The sequence below is a fragment of the Macrobrachium rosenbergii genome, chromosome 32, assembly GCF_040412425.1.
Source record: "Macrobrachium rosenbergii isolate ZJJX-2024 chromosome 32, ASM4041242v1, whole genome shotgun sequence".
NCBI classification, from domain to species: Eukaryota; Metazoa; Arthropoda; class Malacostraca; order Decapoda; family Palaemonidae; genus Macrobrachium; species Macrobrachium rosenbergii.
In genome coordinates, this window is record NC_089772.1 from 8,034,125 (window position 1) to 8,057,747 (window position 23,623).

Consider the following 23,623-nt stretch of genomic DNA (forward strand, 5'->3'; position numbering starts at 1 on the left):
GTGCTAGTCAGTGTCTAGCACGCTAGGCCGAGAATACAAGAGATCTGTACAAAAGAAACAAAGTCCTGTGAGCTCAATTACCTGTCAGAAGCATTGCATCGAAAAAACAAAATTTTGCATGCCTTCACAAGAGATGAACAGAATATAGAAATAATAATTCAAAAACTACTGTGAATCAGATACTGAACACAGAGAAGATCTGAATACGTGGCATTTTGAAAATGGTAAATTTGTTTTGCGATGAACGCGTAAGTCCTTATGCTTGTCAAATGTGCTGTACAATACGTCAGTATAGGCTCTTTATTGTTTTTCGATTTAGTGTAACCCGCATTATTTGCTTCTTGCGACTGTGTCATTTGAAACTGCTTTTATTTAAGGTGATAATTTCTTTAGAATTGAATTGAATATAGAATTTAGGCTAAAGGCCAAGCACTGGGACCTATGAGTTCATTCAGCGCTGAAACGGAAATTGACAGTAAAAGGTTTGAAAGGTGTAACAGGAGGAAAACCCGCAGTTGCAGTATGAATCAACTGTTAGGAGAGGGTCGAAAGTAGGTTGGAAGAAAGAGAATATGAATGGAGGTACAGTAAAAGGAACGAAAGGGGTTGCAGCTAAGGGCCCAAGGGACGGTGCAAAGAACCTTAAATAATGCCTACAGTACACCGCTTGAGGTGCAGGAACGGCACTAGCCCCCCTACGGTGAATAATTTCTTTCGAGTTAAATTTGTAGTATGCCAGTTGTTTGCGTAAATAATGTACTTGGTATTTTTCTTGGATTTTGTTGATTTCTGCAGTCAATAGAAGCTAAATAGGAAAGTACACATAGGGAATCTTGAAAAAGGTCGAAATTAGATGTTACTTTCAAAACAAACAAAGAGGTAGGTATTAGACTCAAAGTTGTCCCTCGGAACGGACGAAACCAAACCAAGACTTTTTTCATATGTGTAGGTTACAATGATGCATTTCATTATGTAAAACCTCAAGAGTGACTTAATACCGTATAGTACTTAGGGCAGTAGTCTTTTAAAAGTACTCATTTTGTGACTGTAGTGACGACACGACTGACGGTCATTAATACCTCAATCTTGCATGCATAGTAATACACTCTTGTATTGATGATACCTTGGCCTGAGATTGTTCTGATGCTGTTCTTCACAGACAGATCTTGAGTTCTTTTGTTCTCGTTGCAAATCTAGACCACAATAATAATATTCCTTAGTGTGATTGTCTTTCCCCCTTGAAAGGTATTTTGTTATTGATACCCTGTGGACCCCCTTGGTGGGTAGTGCTGTCAATGCACCTCGTGCGGGTCCACTGTAGGCATTACTTAAGGTTCTTTGCAACGTGCCTTCGGACCCCCGCTGCAACCCCTTTCATTCCTTTTACTGTACTTCCTTTCATATTCTCTATCTTCCACCTTGCTTCCCACCCTCTCCTAACAATTGATTCATAGTGCAACTGCTTTGAGGTTTTCCTCCTGTTGCACCTTTTAAACTTTTACTGTCAATTTCCGTTCCAGCGCTGAATGACCTCATAGGTCCCAGCGCTTGGCCTTTGGCCTAAAATTCTATATTGAATTCAGTTCAATTCGATTCCCCGTGGAACTGAGATATTCCTTTTTAATCTTCCTGCACTTACGTTTGATCTGAATGCCACGTCTCCCATTTCCATTATATTTTTTCATTGTATTGGCGAATAGCAAATATTCATTAGAACTGTTCATGATTATGAAAGAGAGTTTGGGGAGTCTTTTTGTTTGTGACCCATGCGAGCAAACTTGCGCATGCGCTTGTAAGGGATGGATTTACGGGGAACGTATATGTTCTTTTATCCAGACGTATATCTGTGTTAACGCGTATGTGCAGATGTAGTGTTTACGTGCGTGTGTGTGTATGTCCTTGAATTCGAGCCATAGACATACCTGTTCGTCCCTCTGATATCTCTGGTAAAGTATCTCAAGACCACTATTATTATATATATATATATATATATATATATATATATATATATATATATATATATATATATATATATAGAGAGAGAGAGAGAGAGAGAGAGAGAGAGAGAGAGAGAGAGAGAGAGAGAGAGAGAGAGAGAGAACCATCACTGCATTTGCACTCCAATGTCGTTCTCGGTATAAGCACATGAGTCATTGCTGCACTCCTGAGTGACACATGATAACGACATGCAGATAATGATTTCTTCTTTGGCATTGCCCTCCAGGGCCATATTTAAACGACACGGAGTTGTAGGGAGGGGGTGGGGGAGGTTGAAGCCGCCCTGGTCAATGTGCAGTATAGCTCTAATCATTGACAGACTTCAATCATCCAAGAGTGGTACGCCGCTAAGTCTGCGCGCGTCTCAGGTCTTGAGAAGATACCCAGAAGCGGCTTCTTGATTCTTGAAAGGCGTTGGTGTGGTAGTTTATGTTAAATGTTCACTGATCTTACGTGCATTTTGATGCGCCTGTACCCAGCGCTTGATGTTCTACTTGTGTTGATTATTTCACTGTGTTTGTGTGAGAGAGGCTGGTTTTAATATGCGCTGCGGTTTTCTGTTAGAGAAAACTATTGAGATGGCTATTTGTCTGTCCGTCCGCACGTTTTCTGTCTGCCCTCAGATCTTAAAAACTACTGAGGCTAGAGGGCTGCAAATTGGTATGTTGATCGTCCACCCTCCAATCATCAAACATAACAAATTGCAGCCCTCTAGCCTCAGTAGTTTTGATTTTTTAAGGGTTAATGTTAGCCAGTGATCGTGGGTCTGGCACCGCTATAGGTACCAACAGGCCACCACTGGGCCATGGGTGAAAGTTTCATGGGCCGCTGCTGAGAGTTTCATGGGCCATGGCTGAGTTTCATACAGCATTATACACTGTACAGAAAACTCGATTTAACTATTGATGTTGGTGTGCGTTGGTAATTGGTATGTAACTGTAGAGACCTGGTGAAACTGCTATACTTGGTCAGAACCAGGTCCCAAGTCAGAATTTTTATGGTACCACTGGCGCAGCTCACTACTTCATTATTTCCACAGCTGTTTGATAAAACATGGGGGTGATGGCTTCCCTACAAGGATCATTGATAGTCTTAAAGACCTCCTTCGCTTCCAGAAGGGCATGATATCTCAAGGCAACGAACTAGACCGCGTTTTCGTCCAGCTAAGGATTTAAGGATTCGATTTTTGTGTCAAACAAAGGTTTTGGAGATTTTCTTCTTATAGAATGTAGTGCCTTGTTGACCCATTTTCCTAAAAATCTGATAAAAAGACAAAATATACAGCGATATACAAATGGAAACTATACCTTTGTCCCCATCCCCGACAAAATCTCCTGAAGATACTTCTAAGATCGCTGTATCAAATCATTATGAAGATAAAGATTGCATCTTGGATGCAAGACAGGTATGAGCAGGATATATTTCGACATTCAAGTCAAGGTAACGTGTGAAATGATTTACCAAATACACCTTGACATTATCTGGAATCATTCTGGAGTGAACAGTCTTTTTGAATGTGACATGTTCTTATGGAGATGAGCAGTTCTGGATTTTAATAAGCCTATAGCCATCACAGCTCCTAGACACAGTGACATTGCTTCTGCAGTTTTAAGTATTATTACTACAGGTCAAGCTGCAACCCTGCTTGGGAAAGGAAGGTGACGTAGCTCCAAGGGACCCAAGAGGAAAAGCAGCCCAGTACTGAAAAGGACATTGACAAGAGAAAAATAAATTATGCGCAGTGAGCTAATCGACTGACGGTGCCAAAGATTAATATCAAGATTTAATAAAACTAAATAAAATATTTGAATAAAATTTAATAAAACTAAAATTTTCGTCAGGCAGTATAAGTTGCGAGTCAGCTGCTAAAGACCGGAGGGGGAACAATGTTCTAAAATAAAAGATTAAAAAAAAAAAGATAAAGGAATTTAAGCACTTCCTCAGTGGAGACAGGTCTCCAAGAACCTTGAAAGGCTTTCTTGGTATGGCAAATTCTTTGAGCAATTAGAGACGAGATAGATAGGATATTTTTGTACAGAGTGACTTGGCAATAACAAAAAAAACTAGAATTTAGACGAGTTACAAGCAAATCAAGAAACACTTTCAGTGTAAAGACCTTGGTACGGGGATGGGGGTCGGGTGTGGGTAAGGGTGATCCTATGTTTTAGACCTCCTAACTTTCATACTCTTAAGTTTTGTTAGGGGTTTAACTTCATCCCCAGAATTTGGACCTTGACTAATTTTTAGCTAAATCTTAAGTAATTCAGCAGCCTAGGTTTATAGGCTACTTAAAAGAAGGGATATATGTACACAGTAGTGTCATCTGCATAAGCAATAGTATTATTTCCAAGATCAAACTACACATAAGTACTTACTGTAATATATGTTCCTCATTGGAGGGGTTGGTATCGTTCTCGGCTAGCACTCTGCTGGGCCCGCGTTCGATTATCCGACCAGCCAGTGACGAATTAGAGAAATTTATTTCTGGTGATAGAAATTCATTTCTCGTTATAATGTGGTTCGGATTCCACAATAAGTTGTAGGTCCCGTTGCTAAGTAACCAGTTGGTTGTTAGCCACGTAAAATAAATCTAATCCTTCGGGTCAGCTCTAGAAGAGCTGTTAATCAGCTCAGTGGTCTGGTTAAACTAAGGAATACTTAACTTCTTACTGTAATATAGGAAGTAATGAATTAAGAACACTACTCTAAGTAACACCAAGGATTACATTCCTGTAGTCACTCTATGAGCTCTTCGTTGGGGGAGTCGGTAGAGCTGTGGCCTATCACTCGGTAGGCCCGTGTTCGAGTCTCCGGCCGGCTGATGAAGAGTTAGAGGAATTTATTTCTGGTGATAGAAATTCATTTCTCGCTATAATGTGGTTTGGATTCCACAATAAGCTGTAGGTCCCGTTGCTAAGTAACCAGTTGGTTCTTAGCCACGTAAAATAAGTCTAATCCTTCGGGCCAGCCCTAGAAGAGCTGTTAATCAGCTCAGTGGTCTGGTAAAACTAAGATATACTTAACTTTGTAGTCACTCTAAAGTTAAGGCTTATCATATGAATTTGATGACCAGATTCTAGGAATTTCTGCACGTCAACCAAAATTGAAAGAAGAGCACCACAAGAAACTAAGCCCTTGCAAAATCCAACCTGTAAAAAGCAAATAGCTGATTGCTTTCAACACAGGCATTCATACGTTTTGCCAATAGATGTTGTAGGTTGAACAACGGCATTGTTCTCGATTTAGTTGGTGACGAACTTATTGTTAATTTGTATGTTGAGGGTTTTTTTCTATTTTCTATTTTGTACAATAAATTTCAATTGGAATTGCACTGGAAGAAATGTGACATTATCTCTCCACCCCCTCTTTATTTTCCTCTCCATTAGACTCATCCCAATATAGTCTTTCCTCTGAAGTGTGTTTTATTAAAAAAATTTAAATGAACATATGATACACGTTGTTTCGTTAAAAATATGAATATATGATACATATGTTCTCAAGGTTCTATGGAAAATGTGATTTGCTTGAAGAAACGATGCAAAAAATGCAAAGAGATGTTGGTAATTCAGGGGTGTCCTCAGATTATTTTGACAATAAGTCCTTCTAGTCTAATGGTTTTCAAGTTTTTTCATGCCGCTACCACTTATGAGCAACTCAGTATGATCGATGTGTACGTTCATGTTCCCATAATCAAACAACATAGGCGTTAAACATTAAGAGGAGAAGGTTTTCTATTGTCACCCATATATTTAATTCCGTTTTCTTTTTGAATGAAAATCCATTCTTTCTTCTTAGTACATGAAATGGAGAACGCCTAAATTCTGCATTTTATATTTATATGCGCCCTTTCTAAATGTAAACAGATATTGTGTGTTTCAAACTATTTTGTTTACTCATAATTTTCGTTTTCATGTATTTTTGTATACAGAACCGAAGCGTATGTGAATAATTTTAGGCCAAAAACTTATGATATACATCCATTTGTTTCCGCGAAGAAAACAATTATATTATTGAAAAAAATAGCTGCAGGATGTAAATAGAATTTCCAAAGCATCATTATTTTTAATACCCGGTACAACGGTCTCTGAAATATTGACGATTCGACATTTTGCTAGCTCCTATGCGCATGACCCGATTCACTTGTTTGTTGTTTACAAATGTTGGACAAAGGTCATCTTCTAGCTGTTTAGTGAATAAATTTTGGGGGTTGGGCTGTCAACGATGAAAATGACAACTTCAGGCCTTCATACCGATGGCTTTCCAGTGGCAGGTGAGATAAAAGGAGATCCTTGACGTATTTTAAGCACATTTAAGGGCCAAGATGTCCCGAGACACGAAACTCGGCGAGAAACAAAGTGGCTAAAATTTGCAGCCTCAGGCATCTCAGCCGGAGCAAATAATTGTTTGATCTCGTTTAGGAGACTGTGGCTCTATGGACAGTCAGATCCCGTTGGATGTAAAGTTTAGGACATGTAGATTCATGGGGTAATAGCATTTTTGGTGGGAATCTCGTCTCGTCGCTTATTCGTACCGTTGGTTGTATGCTTTATTTGATCGATTAAAGGGACACGGCATCAGTCTTGAATTATGCCTATTACGGCACATGGCTGTGGTTATAGTTGTTGTTGTAAGATAGATGGGTATTATAACAAAATTGCAGGTACTCATGGGAATATTGGCGTTCGCTGTCTAAAATGCAAACCTAGAATAGCCTAGCCTAATTTACCAATAGGCCTACTACTTGAGGTTTGCATAATTTTCCAAATTCAAAGGCTGCCGTAGAAATTTTTAGGCCCTTTTGGCTTGCCAAGTCCAGCTGATATATAATTGAATAGCCAGTCGGATATGTTTTTTCTGTAATAGCCCACTGCCACCATGATGAGTCAAAATGTATGTTTCTGTAGCATAGGTCTAGTGGTATATAATTGTTAAGAAATTTTAAATATGTTGGGTAGATACTTAATTGACTTTATTCATCATTAGAAATTGGAGAAAGGAGCAAGAGTAGAACTATATAGTAGCTCCGCGACGGCACTATAACTTGAATTTTTCTACAGTTTTTTTGGTTGCTAATTATGAGTTTACCTTTAAGTTTTGGTGCTCGAGTGTAATTAATCTGTAATTAACCCCAGAAGTCCATCCAACAAGGGGTTTCCATACGCAATCTTCACCAGGCAGAGCACGGGTACGTCTGTTTCGAATGGTTCATATCCCGTCTGGCAAGTGCAATAACTTGTTAGCGTATGGGTACCCCCCTCCCCCGGGCCAGTACTAAACACGGCGAAGGGACATTCCATTTGGCTGACAACAAAAGATGCATCGCCAGTATCAGAACCCTTAAAAGTGTAGAAAAAACCAGTTGAAAAGGTAAAAACAGGCGCGGAGCTAATATATAGAATTACCGGAGCAAGCAGTGGTCCTGCAAAATAATTGTGAAATGGATAGGTGTTTCCCTGCCTTGTGTAATGTATATACTCATTTGTCTCACTACTCTGAAATCGTATATGTAAAAGGCTAGACCTGTGGCTAGAATTCTTACCACACCAGTGAGAATTGCCAGCTTCAATTTCCTATCAAGGCTGAGCAATTTAGGTGGGTCCATTAAAACCCATTGTGAACTGAAAAGTACATTGTGTATCTTGTGGGTAGTCAGTTTTAGGTCACACCCAGGATTGAGTAAGGTATGGGTCTAGCAACATCAACACCAATTACCTCTGTAAAGGGAAAAGGCATATCTTATATTGTAGATTTGTGCACTTAAAAAAAATTGTTCCTGTGTTGACTAGGCTGTGAGTTAGGTACCTAGATTTATGATAGTGGTGGTGACAAAGGGCAGCTGAAGTCTCATGAGTTTCAGGTGTATCATTTTTATTTTTGATTCCCTTTTATTTATTTATTTTTATCATCTTTTCCCATAAATTGTGTCTCTCAGCAGGCTGCTTTCCCTTAGGAGCCCTCTTGGTTTTATTATTAGTTGACTCGGCCAAAAGGGTTTTCAGCTGAATATATAAAGAATGAAAGAAGAATATTATTAACCACTCTTACGCTGAAATAACCGTTAAAATGGTCAAAACTACAACTAGACTTATGTGCTAACCATATGGCAACTTATTTTTTTCATGTAGACTTGCATAGCGGGTGCAGTCAACTTTTCTCATATAGATAATTGAAAAGATTATTGCTTTAGAGAAGTGTGTACAGATTATAATTCAGAAACATTTGAATTATACTTCTGCAGAAAGGGAAAGGATGGGTGACAGTTGCTTTATTCTCTTTAGGCACTATTCCATTAAGTGTTCACTTGAAAGTTGATTTATAAAAAGAAAAGTAAAGTAAATTGGTTCCTTTTGCCAGATTAATGTTAATTTAGTTTATTAATAATGTTGTTAGTAAACTGAGTTGATAATACATAAATACTATACTGCATTACATTACATTAATGTTGCTGTTTGATAGTAGAAGTAAATAACCACTGTTTGGTAGTTGTGAGTGAAAGTGTTTCTGGCAGTCAACTTTGGTACTGTTAGATTATTTGATTTATGTTTTCCTAAAGTATACTATTTCATAATTTTAAACAGGTTATAGGGCTATCGTAGGGTAGCTAATGGCAGCCTTGAAATAAACAATTCAAAATTTGGGTATTTTGGGGAGGTAGCTGTGATTCTAACCCACAGATGAACAGGGTGGATTTATCAGTATTATTATTATTATTATTATTATTATTATTATTATTATTATTATTATTATTATTAATATTATTATTATTGTTGTTATTATTATTATTATTAATTTTCTTTTGTGTATCACAGTCATCGTATTCGACTGGGTGGTTTATATAGTGTGGGGTTTCGGGTTGCATCCTGCCTCCTTAGGAGTCCATCACTTTTCTCACTGTGTGTGCTGTTTCTAGTAGAACACTGCTCTGCATGAGTCCCGGAGCTACTTCGGCATCTAGTTTTTCTAGATTCCTTTTCAGGGATCTTGGGATCGTGCCTAGTGTTCCTATGATTATGGGTACAGCTTCTACTGGCATATCCCATATCCTTCTTATCTTGATTTTCAGGTCTTGATACTTATCAGTTTTTTTCTTTCTTTCTCATCTACTCTGGTGTCCCATGGTAATGCCACATCGATTAGTGATACTTTCTTCTTGATTGTGTCAATCAATGTCACATCTGGTCTATTGGCAGGTAACACCCTATCCGTTCTGATACCATAGTCCCAGAGGAACTTTGCCTGATTGTTTTCTAGCACTCCCCCAGTTTGGTGTTCGTACCACTTATTACTGCAAGTTAGCTGGTGTTTTTTGCACAGGCTCCAGTGGAAGGCTTTTGCTACTGAATCATGCCTCTTTTTGTACTGTTCTGTGCAACGCGCTGAACATTCATTTGCTATGTGGGGTATGGACTCGTCTTTCATATTGCACTGCCTGCATATGGGTGAGATTTTATCTCCATCTATTTTTCTTTGAACATATCTGGTTCTTAGGGCCTGATCTTGTGCCGCTGTTAGCATTCCTTCTGTTTCCTTCTTGAGTTCTCCTCTCTGTAGCCATTGCCATGTTTCATTGCTGGCCGGTTCTCTTGTCTGTCTCATGTACTGCCCGTGCATTGGTTTGTTGTGCCATTCCTCTGTTCTGTTTTTCATTCTCCTGTCTCTGTATATTTCTGGGTCTTCGTCTACTTCTATCAGTCCTTCTTCCCATGCACTCCTTAGCCACTCATCTTCACTGGTTTTCAGATATTGCCCCAGTGCTCTGCTCTCAATGTTGACGCAGTCTTCTATGCTTAGTAGCCCCCCACCCCCTTCCTTTCGTGTTATTTATAGTCTGTCTGTATTTGCTCTTGAGGGTAGTGTTTTGTGTATTGTCATGCTACTCCTGCACTGTATCTGATTACTGGTACTGCTCATGTGTTTATGGCTGTTTTCATGTTTCCAGAGTTGAGTTTTGACTTGAGTTTCGCCTTAAGTCTCTGCATATATTCTTTCCTGATGGTGTCTTTATCTCTTGGTGTTTTATATCCTCTCCTTCTATTACTCCCAGGTACAGTATTTGTATCCTGTCTCATGTATGTGCTTGATGCTATTCCTGTGTGGTAGCTTTATCCCTTCAGTCCTTGTTACTTTGCCTTTTTGTATGTTGATCAAGGCACATTTTTCTATTCCAAACTCCATCCTGATGTATCAAGATACAATCCTTACAGTCTGGATTAGGGTATCTATTTCCTTGATGCTCTTAACCATATAACTTGATGTCGGCCATGAACATCAGATGGTTAATTCTGTTGCCCCTTTTCATGAGTTGGTACCCAGCATCCATCTTTGCAGTAATTTTGTCATGGGAATCATGGCTACTACGAAGAGTAGTGGGGACAGAGAGTCGCCTTGAAAGATCCCTCTCCTGATATTAACCTCAGCTAGTATTATCCCAGAGCGTGTAAGTACTGCATTCCAGTTGCGCATTGTATTTTTTAGGAAGCTGGTGGTGTTTTCCTCTGCCTCATATATTTTCAGACATTCTATTAGCCACATATGCAGTGTCTGTAAGGCATACTTGTAGTCAATCCTTGCCACACTTAAGTTGGCTCTCCTTCTCTTACTATTCTGCATTACCATTTTGTCTATCAGGGGCTGGTCTTTTGTGCTCCTACACTTCCTTCTGCAGCCTTTCTGTTGGTGGGAGATGGTGTTTGTATCCTCTACGTAGTTGGTTATTATTATAATTATTATTATTATTATTATTATTATTATTATTATTATTATTATTATTCAGAAGATAAACCTATTCACTTGGAACAAACTTGCAGGGGCCTTTTACTTGAAATTCAAGCTTCCAAAGAATATGGTGTTCATTTGAAGAAAGTTACAGAATGTATTAGAAATACAGGAAGAAGAGATCAATTATTAGAAAAGATAAGAAATATAAATGAATGAATTAATATAATTATTATTATATTGTATTATTCAGTTGATGAAACCTATTCATATGGAACAAGCCCACAGGGGCCATTGACTTGAAATTCAAGCTTCCAAAGAATATTAAGGTGTTCATTCAGAAGAAGTAAGAGGAAGTAAAGGGAAATACAGAAAGAAGATATCCCACTTATTGAAAAAGAAAAAAGAAATTAATAGATAAATAGATAAAAATGTATTAAAATGCAAGAAAAATAGTATTAGGGTAGTAATGCATTGCATTTTTGCTCGAACTTCTGAAGGTCCAACTGCACGACATCCTGGAAGGCTGTTCCACAGTCCAACGGTGTGAGGAACAAAGGACCTCTGGAACTGAGAAGTTCGACACCTAGGCACATTTACTGCATATTGGTGCTGCTGTTCAGCGAATCTGGTTGTTCTCGGCAGATAAAGGGGATCAGAGACAATGTGAATGTGAAAGTAACTCCGTTGAAATACAACTTGTGAAAAAGTGACAAATGAGACCATCCGTGTATGGTCCAAGTCATAACTACTAGTATTAGGAAACAGAAACCTACCATCATGAACCACTCTGTCTAAAAGAGATAAATCTCGGGCAGAAGTGGACATCCACACCGGAGAACAGTACAGTATTCCTAGTAAAGGAAGAACAAATGACCTAAAACAGGTTGCATTGATTTTGTCATTGTTATAAATATATTAGGCCTTATGAACAATACCTAACTTTTGTGCAGCATTTGCTGAAACTTTTATTAGATGTTTCTCAAAAGTTAGATGTGAGTCAAAAGTAACACCTACAGTTAAAGCTTCAGACTCAGTCAGCAAAGTTCCATCCACCTGAATGAGTGGATGGGGTGAGAAATCTGTACGAGATCTGCTAATCAAAAGTGTTTTTGTTTTACTGGAGTTCAGCCTCATACCCCACTGACTACACCATTCCCTGATCTGGTCCATGTCCTGGTTGAGGCTCAGGGCAGCTTCATTTGCCATAAGTGGAGACTTTGTTGCACCCAAAAGTGTTGCAACATCGGCATACTGAACAATTTTGTTTTCCAGGCCAACAACCACATCACTTGTATACACTAAAAATAACAGTGGACCAAGAACACTGCCCTGGGGAACTCCAGTCACAATAGGTCTTGGTTCACTAAAGATCCTGTCCACAGCAACTCGCTGCTGCCTACCTGTAAGGAAATCTTGAAGTAATCCTAAACATATCCACCCACTCCATGATTCTGAAGGTATAGATAATATAGATTATAGATAAATATATAAGAATATAAATGGATTACTATTTAAATTTAAGGTGCATTGTTTTAGGGTAGTAATGCTTTGCATCTTTGCTTGAACTTTTAAGACTCTAACTGCAAAATATCCTCATGGAAATAATTCCACAGTACAATGGTGTGAGGAACAGAAGACCTCTGGAAGTGAGAAATTCCACAGCGAGTCACATTTACCGCATATTGATGCTGCTGTTCGGCAATTCTGGTTGCCCTCAGCAGGAAAAGAGTATTGGGGATCAGTTGTGATAGTGAAAGTCCTCTTTTAAAATACAACGTATGAAAAATTGACAAACAAGAGACTGCTGTCAGTGGTCGAAGTCATAACTGCAAATGCTAGGAAATAAATCTACAGTACCACCACAAACTACTCATGTAAAATAGATAAATCTCTGGCAGAAGCAGACATCCACGCCAGAGAACAGTATTCCTGTAAAGGAAGGATAAATGACCTAAAACAGGTTGCATTGGTTTTATCATTGTTGCAAATAAGTGAGGAATTACGTATACTGTAACCCCTGTATCATTTAAGTAAAGTTACCCTCAGTGTTGGGTTCCTTTTTCATAATCCTAGTACTACCTGTAATAATACTGATAATACTTGTAATGATGATTCATATTGTCACATTTCCTTGGTAATGTTATTCTATAAATGTAATCTTTTCAGTAACAAATGCCTCTGGTATATGTACCTTATGAATTAGTGTATACTACTGTATTTTTTTTGCAGAAACTTAGCATCCTCATGCTGTTGAGGTGTCATGCCTATTACTATAAAGCTATGACACTCTTCTGACAATGTTTTGCTTGTCAATGGTCTTAAGGGAGGACTTACAGTAATGCTATTTGTAATGCTATTTTTAGCACCACGCTCCTGAGCCGTAATCTATTCAAGTTGTTTGTTTTAACTGCTATTTGTCAGTATTATAATTGTATACTATCCTGTTATGTTCATTTCTGATATCTTTTATTTGTATTCTGTACTTATCACTGCTGCCATTTTCAATTTTTCACTTTTGGCCATTTTGAGTAATAGAAGCTTGATTGTTAAGTTTGTAGGTCATTTTAAATGTCCCATCAGAATACAGTATTGTCACCAGAATAGGCATTCTCTTGTTTTCCATCTTATTCTTTGCCATTGCAGTTTGCATGTTTCTTTCTAGTGCCAGAATGTTGGTGACATTCGAGATTATATCCTTGTCAGTCACCTGTGAGACCACAGGTACATCATCATCTTGTTTCATCGAGGACATCGTGTTCTGGAAGCTTGCTCAGCACATTGGTGGCTTGGGCATCCCTAATTTAATGGATGATGATCTTTGAATGCACTGTGCTGTTTGCAAACGGGGGAGAGTAATGTTAGGACTTTGTAAAGACTTCTGCAGTCATCCAAGCATTCCCTTGCATGTCATACTGCACTGGGGAAATAAAAGTTTGTAAATGCCCCCAGTTTTTTTAATCTTCCCTCAGTAAACAATTTAGGCTAATATGTTACCAAGGTATCAGCACACCATAGCACTATCACATGTTCTTTGTTCCTCACGAATCCTGAAGAAGCCTCTTCCCCCTGCCCTTGCTAAGGTTCTTACAGGGATGCCCCTGCACAGCAGTTGGTCCAGCTTAGCTAACTTGGCATTTTTCATGCCTTTCCTCTTAGTGATTGTTGAAATTCCCAGAGCTGTAGATGCAAATGGTTGTTTGCTCAGTCTGGGCCTTAATATCATACTTTCTGTACAGGAGCTGATTTAGTACATTAAAATTTTCCAGCCAACACCAGCCTTTGCAGTTTTCAGTCATTTTACTGTATTTGATCATTATTTTGCAGGACTTGTGAGGACACTTTGTCAGTCCACCACATAGCATATAATAGAACACCCCAAAACCAAGTAAATTTTGATAGCATGCTTCAATGGAATTGGATGCCCATACTTAAAAAGAAGTAAAATTAAATATCTTTATTGCCACCAATAATGTTACATCAGATTATGGGTTGAAATGTGCCAAGCACTTTATGGGTTATGATGGTATGTTTTACAATATTTTGATGTAATCATGGTGATAATGCACCTTCAGCAGAAATTGAATTTTGAATTCAGATTTTTTCCAGGAAATTGATACACAGTAACAGTACTCTCTTGTGCTTGCTGGGCACCCAGGGATCAGCAGCACTCCTCATTTCCCAGTCTGCCATGCTATCTCTGGTATTTAAAACTGATAGTCTATAGTGTTGTGTGTTGCTATTATTTTTTGGGACGCCCTCCTGTATCTGTCTTGTGTTTTTAAGCATCCATCAAGTCTACTAAATATTCAGCTGTGTGTCCTGCTATGTTGAAAAGAGGAAGGCAGTTAGCCTTGAGGCAAAATTTAAGATAATTGCCAAGCATGAAGGTGGCATGCCTGTACAGTAGTGGCATTTGCATGTGAACTTAGACTTGCAATCAACAATATCCATCATCTTAAATGATGAGAAGCAAAATAATGATTATACGAAATCTTTGACATCAGTAAAATCCACTGTTCATCATGAAGAAAAGAGAACTTCTCTTTGTTGAGGTGGAGAAATTACTAGATGTATGGATGAAAGACCAGTTATGGTAGAATATGCTGCTTAACTTACTGAGGATCCAGGCTAAAGCAAGAAGTCTTTTTTGAAACTCTTGAAGAGCCTGCCGATGGTCCTACTTGCAGACAGTAGCTTACACCAGGACAAGCATGGTTCCAACATTTCAAAAGGCATCATGATTTTCACGATGTGAAGGTCAGCAGTGAAGCAACAATTGCCGATCATGGAGGTGACAAAGTGTTTATTAAACAAGTTTGTTCTGGCTTATGCTGGAACATACATATGTTTATCAAGAGTCCAAGATAGTACTTGGATTCAAGGCATTCAAGTAACATTGATTTTGGGTGGAAATGTTGCTAGGCTTAAATTGAAGCCTTTCTTAATCTGCCATTTTGAGAACCCTAGAGCATTTAAGAAAGTGAACAGGTACATGCTTCCTATCTTCTGTTGTCTTAACAAGAAAGAATGGATGACATTTGCATTGCTTGGGGTTTGGTTTTTGGACTGTTTTATTTCATGCAACACGAATATTGTAGGCAAAACAATATTGTTTTCATACCAACAAACACAATCACACTGATTCAACCCGTGGACCACGGTGTGGTAACTGTATTCAAAGCTACTGATTTGATGGAGCGACTGAATCTGGCCAAATGTTGCTAGGATATTGGAAGGAATTTAACACTGTCATCAGTATCCAGAACATCACTGAAACATGGGAAGAGGTAACAAAACAGTGCAGATTGGCATGTGGAAGTAGTTTTGAAGATGTGTGACAACACTCAGAGGCTTCAACCTAGTTTCTGCTGATGATGAAATCTTCACTAGCAAGATATTAGAGTGTGGGAAACAGCTTGAACTTGACATCGATTCAGAGGATGTCCATGAACTAGTTAGCATTGTGGCTGAAGAGCTTTCCAATGAGAAGCTCATTGAAATGGAGGAAGAGAGAAAGAAAGCAGCTCGGGCAGAGGAAGAAGTTATATCCAAGGCACTATGGAAGTTCGTGGCAAAGAAGTTCTCCGTAGGGGGCTAGTGCTGTCAATGCACCTCACGTGGTGCGCTCTAGGCAATACTTTAGGGTTTTGCTGCAACCCCTTTCATTCCTTTTACTGTACCTCCGTTCATTTTCTTTTTCTTCCATCTGACTTTCCACCCTCCTAACAATTGTTTCTTAGTGCAACTGCAAGGTTTTCCTTCTGTTACACCCTTCAGACCAACTTGCTTCAACGCCCCTTTCAACGCTGAATGACCTCTTAGGTCCCAGTGCTTGGCATTTGGCTTAAACTCTATATTCCAGAGCAAAGAAATTAGCTGAGGAGTTTGCTACTGTTATAGAGTCATACAGATATTAGAAAAGATGAAGGTCAATTATCAGTTTAAAGTAAATACATTATCTTCATTAAATTATTATTCTTAGCTAATCGTTTTGTCGGTCTTCTTATTTTGTTGAATAATACAATTTTACATTAGTCTGTCCCAGACTTTTCTGTTTGATTCACAACTTTCAAGTTATTATACTGTTTCACCCTACTGTACTTTTGCTATACTGAATAAATCTTATGGTTAAAGATTCCCTCGTGGTTTCTTTGGGATTTTGGATGCTTCAGGATGATGATGGTAGTATGGTTTAGCTTGGCATGGAGTGTGAGCATCATGCTAGTTTTCTGATCTCTCTCTATATTGGGTATTAATGTTTCTTACTGATATCTTATAGAGGTAGATCATCCTGAGAAACACTTTCTTGGTGGTTAGGAAATGACTTTTCATCTGGGTATCCCTTTTAAATTATACCTCTCCTCTGTGGGCAGTTTCAAAAGCAGTGCTCTGATAATCTATGGTTGTCTTTCACTGGCCGTGTTTGTTTGGTAGTTGTTTGGATGTTAAATTCCTCTTTTCTTATCCAATCTTCATACTGTTGTTGGTTAGTAGTTGTTGAATGTGGTCCAGTTGATGCATTATCTGGCTCTTAAGCGTCAGTGAACATTAGTAGACTTGTAGTATAGAAATGACCCTTATCATCCATTGTGAGTCAAGGCAATTTTTTTTACTAGTACACACTACAGTATTTCCTAAGCTCCTTAATGATCCCCAGCATAAATACTATGTATGTAACCTTTTTGAAGTTTCCCTTGAAACATGTTAGATAAAATTTTAAAAGTTAGAGGCATTTTTCTCCAGAACAGTATTTACTCTTCATTATTGTGTATATTCACTATTTTTTTTATGTGAGCTTTTATTCAGGTCATGAAAAGTTATTTCATGATAGTAAAACTTGCGTTAATTCATTCCAGTTTATCAGTTCTATAATTTTTCATGGATTAAACATGTTTTATCTCATATGAGGGTATGGTAGAAAAAAAACTAAAGCACGGTTGCTGGCTCATTTATGGTGCAATTGCAGGTTTTTATATTCTTGATATTAGTCGTAAGTAAATATGTTTTAATGCTTTTTTAATTAGCCAAGCAGTGTTTTGGCATCCTCATTGTTTGCCGCAATTTCTTGTCTATGTAATATATTCAGAAGCTGTGCTCACTTTGCAGTTGATTATTACCTTTGATAATGGTTCATTATGGGGTATTGTTGTTTTTGGTATTGCTTTAAAGATGATAGTTTTCTTTTTAGTATTTTTATCTTCTTATTTGGACATTTCAGGTATTTCACTTATCCATCTTTTTAGGCATGACCTGAGCTGAAGGCTATGTGTTCCCAAGTGGGAACTGTAATGTGTTTAGGGGAGAAAAGAGGTAGCAGCAGGGTAGAGGAACTATTAGTTGTTGCTACTGCATGGCAGTTTCAAATGTTGACCTGGCAATCCTTCGTGACTGCAAAGAAGATAGCTTTGGTAGGTGGAGGAATCAACCTTTGGGTGGTTGGGTGGATTATGTCCTGCTCAGTGGGCATGGGCATCTGCGATATGTTTGGTGTAGGAGTTTCTTGAATGAATGGTAGGGAGGTTACCTCCCATTTTGTATTCAGTAAGGGGTGCTGTTACTAGACGTGTCGGGTGTCTTTTAATCTTAATAAATGTCGGTTGGGGCTGCATGAAGAACTTCCACTGCCTGTGATAGGGTGGAGGCCAACAAGAATCCCTTGATGCGTAGTTCTTTAGTGGTTATGTATCATTCCGTTCAGATGATGACAGTATCGATATTTAAAATGGTTTAAACTTTGTCTCCTCAAAGTGTTTAGGGGGTGTGTGGAATATCATCAGGAGTAATGCCCCGTGGGTTGGGGATAGTGCCATCAGTGCACCTCACGCAGTGCATTGTAGGCTTTACATAAGGATCTTTGCAGCATCCCTTGGTCCCCTTGCTGCAACGCCTGTCATTCCTTGTAGTGTACAGTACTTTTGTTCATATTCTTTCTTCCATCTTACTTTTTACCGTCTTCCAACTGCAAGGTTTTCCTCCTTTAACACTTGAAAACCTCTCTACTCTCAATTTCCTTTTCTGCATTGAATGGCCTAATGGGTCCCAGCGCTTGGCCATTGGCCTGAATTTTATATTCCATTCCATCAGGAGTAATGGAAAACAGCTTGTGACCAGGTCATGTGTAAGCAGAAGGTGGTGAAATAATTCCCGAGTAGGTCCCCGACTTACGGCGGGAGATCCGTTCCAGTGCTGTGCTGTAAGTTGATTTCTGCCATAAGTCGGTGTTTCTCTGTTATCGGCGCTTTGACAGTGCTTATGGCGCCATAAGTTGATGTTGCATCAAGTTACAGTGCCGTAAGCTCCGTGAACTTAATGCCTTACAGCACCGTAACTTGATGCAACATCAAGTTACGGCACTGTAAAACGCAGTTAATGGTGCTGAAAAAGCGCCGTAAGATCGAATCTGCAGTGAGTTAGTGACATGATAAAGATATAGATGTACTAGAAAGAATATGTATGCTTTACAGTTTATTATTATAATTATTATTATTATTATTATTATTATTAAAAAGTACTCATAGTATTAGTCTTAAAAAAAGCAAATCATAGTTAGCATGATTCTTAAAATAAATCAAGCAAATCCACAGTTATGTATATGTACATATATTTAAAGATAAATCAATATAGATAGCTTTAGGGAACATAAGTTACTGAATTTGCTTCTCTATTATTATTATTATTATTATTATTATTGCAAATCTATCTTGAATCCCGTGAATATGTTTATAAAATACAAAATCCACATTTATAAATGTATTTACAAATGATAAAATAAATACATAAGCTCCTTCTTGTAGAACTGTCATTTTGCTTCTCTGGAATTTATTTATCATTTGTAAATACATTATTATTATTATTATTATTATTATTATTATTATTATTATTATTATTATTATTATTATTATATTGTGGTGGTTGTTCTCATATGAGGAGCTTGCTCTTGTTATTAATAACGCACGGAAGAGCTAATTACAGAAACGTCTTTAACAAAGTTGAAAAATGGAGTTCTGGAAACTCAAGAGAGTTGCATTGATGTAAAATGGAGTCGCCCATTGTTGTTTTATTTATTGTTATCCAGCAGATTTTCCAGCATTGCCCAGGCTGAGAAGTATTAGCTAGTAGCCCGTAATTGTTCTTGAAAAAGTCTTATTTTTTCGGTTTAATAAAGCACTACTGAATTTTTCGTGAAAGGTGCCTTTCATGTCAGAAATGAAATGGTGTTCCACTGCGTTTAAGTCAGTCTGGTATTTTATACAGTAGATGGTGATGCATGCTGGAAAACAGGCGAAATCTCTTCCTACTCCTTCTCATCCTCCTCCTCATTATCATCATAAAATTTTTTTTATGTCAGGAATTCCCTGTGTGGGGTTATACGTATAAAAGAGTTCTCTCAACTCTTCTTTTTCTTACAGTGTTTCTGTCGGAATTCCCATCAAATCTAGGTCTTCATCTAACCCCTTTCTTAATGCTTTCCTGTTCCTTGCTACAGGGCGTTCTCCTCTTACTTCTGTATCCATTACTTTTCTGACTCATGGTCTAATCCATTCTCATCGCATGTCCAAATCTTAGCAACCACATCTCCCAGTTTGTCATTACGGTACAATCTTCCCACCGTACTCAGGCATAGGTATTAACAGTATGCGATCACACACCCTTTCAAAATTTACCCCATTATCCTTGTTATTACCCTTTTTTCTGTTGCCTAATGTATTTATCATAAGTCTATGCTCTGTCCAGGCTGTTCTCTCTCCACTAATGGGACTGTTTTTATTCACCAGTAATCTAGCTGATCTCTCTCCATTTCAGCCCTGCTGCAGCTACTCTTTCTTACTGCTCTCACAACTCCTGCTCCACTGTCCAATGAGTCCCCAAGGTAACAGAAATGCGCTACCTCATCTGAGACCTCTTATCCATCACAGCAGGTTTCTCAGCTCCGTAGCTTCCTCGTGTGTTTTTTAAGGCCCTTCAGGAATCAGAACTCAAATTCCTTGGGAATTTTGTAATCATAATCACTTCTCACAACAACTATATTTTCCTTTGTGATCCCTGATGTACACCAGCATTTATCTCAAGTTCCTCAGAAACACTTGCCACTGCCTCCACTCCAGGTGTAGTGTTGTGGTAGATCGACATCACTAGCGACATGAGTCTCGGTAACCTCTGCCTTTATAGCAGTGCCCAGTTTATTATTTGTTATGGGACGCTGTCAGATGTCTGCAAATTCTACCAACGTGATATGATCTCTCTCTGTATTCGATACTTTTCATGCAGTTTTTAATTATACCGGTAAACATAACTGGGTATCTTAAACAAAAGCATATTTGGTAATGGAACAGTGTAAATGACATATACTAATTCCCTGGTATTTAATAAGAATACAGGGCTAAGAAAAATTGAAAAAAAAAAATTTTTTTTTTTTTTTTGCTTTCAAAATTACTTTTATCATGCAAAATATCTTTTAAATCCCATGATCTTTCAAATAAACTTTCTAAATGAGTGGAAGTTGATGTATTATGCGGCGCGTCTTATCTGCAAGTGCATACATCGTGTTAAAGTTCGACTTTTTAAAAAAGGCAGAAGAATGACAAGAGGTACAGATAAAAACCATAAAAAAAAGATTTGTCAACGTGGTTTTCTGGTCGTTCATCGCAAAGTTCATTAGCATACGTATATGAAAAATTATGACAGTCTACTGCGGAGTTCCTCTTGATTCCACAGGTGCTCTGATTCAATGTTTGGAGTCATTACATTTAGGTTTTGGCCTGAAAGGCGATGACCTTGCAAATGTCAAACTCCTCGTGGAACGTTATACTTGTGGACCTATATGCAGCCAGCAAGATGCTGCCATGTAGAAGTAGATGATGTCTCCAGTACACAGTGTATTAAATTTCAAGGTCACATATATGCAAATCAGTCTTTTCTCTTCCTTTGACTTTTCAGTGGAGAATGTGTTTGCAGTGATCGTATTTATGCGTGGCAGTATTTTACCTTTAATGAATTTTCATCTCTCTCTCTCTCTCTCTCTCTCTCTCTCTCTCTCATACAGTTACCTATAATAGTTTGTTAGTAAATGTTTCTTTGCGTAAATATATTGTTTATATATCTAATTATTTATATATATATATAATTATTATATATATATATATATATATATGTATATATATATATATATATATATATATATATATATATATATATATGTATATGTATATTAAATACGAAAAATTGATCAAAAGTTCCTGTAGGTGAAAGGTTGGATCAGAGTGTTTTGAGATGGTTTGGTCATATAAGAAGAACGGGGTATGAAATGCCGGTGGAAACGTTATATAATTTTGAAGTGTTAAGAGGGAAGAGACGGAGGCGCAGAAAGAACTGTAAAGATGGAGTGAAAGAGGTATGAGAAAGGAATGACCTTGATTTTGAACGAGTCCAAAAGTTGGTGCGAGATGGTATTGAATAGAACAGTGCCCCTTAGAGGGATTGTGCCGTCAGGTCGCCTCACGCGCGGCGCACTGTAGGCATTACTTAAAGTTCTCTGCAGCGTGCCTGCAACCCCTTTTTTTTTTACTGTACCTCCTTATTATCTTTCTTCCATCTTACTTTCCATCCTCTCCCAACAATTGATTCATAGTGCAACTGTGAGGTTTTCCTCCTGTTTACACCTTTCAAACCTTTTACTGTCAGTTTCCGTTTCAGCGCTGAATGACCTCATAGGTCCCAGTGCTTGGCCTTTGGCCCAAATTTTATAATAAAATCAATTCAGTAGCGCAATGTGTTTGAAGTTTCACCATGTTGCTGATGAGCCTTTCGTGTAGATAGTTGTATGAAGCGGGGAGCGACGAAGTTTTACGCGCATTCGTTTCAACGGTTGAAATGTGAATGCAGCAGTATCTCTGCCGCGAGTCCTGTTGGCTTGACTGTTATCAAGTTGCGGTTTCGGTGTTCCGTGTCAGCCCACGCTCTTGTAGCTGAATAAGAGATAACTTGTCTTGCGTCATCGTGCCGCTGCACGGCAAGTGTCTTCACACCTGTTGAACCGTTACATTTGTCTAGAAATAGTGACTAGAATTTCTTTTAAAAATGATAAGTAGAAATCGATTAAGAAAAATGGGAATGCTTGCTTTGTATAGTTGGGTTGTTGGTTTCTGCAGAGTGTGTGTGTGTGTGTCCCTGATCGAGACATAATTGTGTCTTATTGATAACTAAATGATTTTTGGGTTAGAACCATGCTTCATCATTATATGCATATAGGAATGATTGAGTAGCTAGAAGTTAATTAAAATTATTATTATTATTATTTTGAATCAGATAATAAACTAAATTGCACCGTCTGGATTTTCACTTGGTTTTCCATGGGTCATGTCAAACAAGGTCTAGACCTTGATGTCAAAGGGGTATTCAAATGCTCGGGGCGTTTGCCGAAACTTGAAATTTATGAGAAAGGGAACCTTACAATGTAAAATATGCCCAGAAATATAAAAAGAAATATTGACAAAGAAAGAACATTTAGAGAAGAATAAAAAACTCAGGGACGAGCGATGCAAGGGAATAAAAAGAATTCGGGAGGAACCTTAATTTGAAGAAAAGCGAGGGAATAGCGTCGGAAACGTGTGTTAAAAGCCTAGAGGCGAAGGCGAAAAAGACTCAAACTCTATTACGATGTTTGTCCAAATTTCAGCGATGTTATTTCAAGACGAGTTTTATGCGAGACATTCTGTTGGTGTTTGGTGTTTGTTTGTTTACTTGTGGGTTTGTTGAGGAAAGAGAGAGAGAAGGGTCCAATATTTTTCCCTCATTCATTCCTTCATTTCTTTTTTTATTTATTCACTCTTGCACCCAAATCGTACAAGATAAGTAACACAATATAACAGGGGTCGAGACTGCAAGTCCCGATTTTGAACAAGGGCATTTTCATTCTACAGTAGATACTGAGAAGGGGCCGGTGGTGAGAGAGGATATTAGGGTATTTATTATTATTATTATTATTATTATTATTATTATTATTATTATTATTATTATTATTATTATTATTATTCAGAAGATGAACCCTATTTGTATGGAACAATCCCAGGGGCCATTAACTTGAAATTCAAGCTTCCAAAGAATATGGCTTTCATTGGGAAGAGTAAGAGGAGATAAATGGAAATACAGAAAGAAGATATCTCACTTATTAAACAAAAATAATAATAAACAGATAAAGATGTATTAAAATGCAAGGAGAATAATAACCCTGAGCTGGACGATGTCAGGCCTGAACGTCGGGTTCATTATCTGTAGGTCGATTGTTCCACTCGGACAAATGTATGTGTGGTGCACATTGCCTTTTTGTAGAACAGGATTTTTGTTTTCAGGAACAAATATTGGAGGTCCAGTAGCGGTCTCGTAGTGTAGTGGTGCCATATTCGACTCA

The 23,623-nt window shown here is 38.1% G+C and overlaps 1 protein-coding gene across 3 annotated transcripts in view; it reads left to right on the plus strand.

Annotated features, from left to right (window-relative positions):
- step (cytohesin steppke) overlaps positions 1 to 23,623 on the plus strand; it is a 596,835-nt gene that overhangs the window by 79,593 nt on the left and 493,619 nt on the right. The window contains exon 1 of one of the 3 annotated variants that reach the window (XM_067132808.1): positions 6,132 to 6,268. The exons of 1 other annotated variant lie outside the window; for it this stretch is intronic. In XM_067132808.1, the coding sequence (XP_066988909.1) occupies positions 6,220 to 6,268 (49 nt within the window). In that variant the 5' untranslated portion in view covers positions 6,132 to 6,219. Of the gene's footprint in view, positions 1 to 6,131; positions 6,269 to 23,623 lie in introns of those variants that run through there. One more of the 3 variants, XM_067132816.1, reaches the window with a different exon arrangement.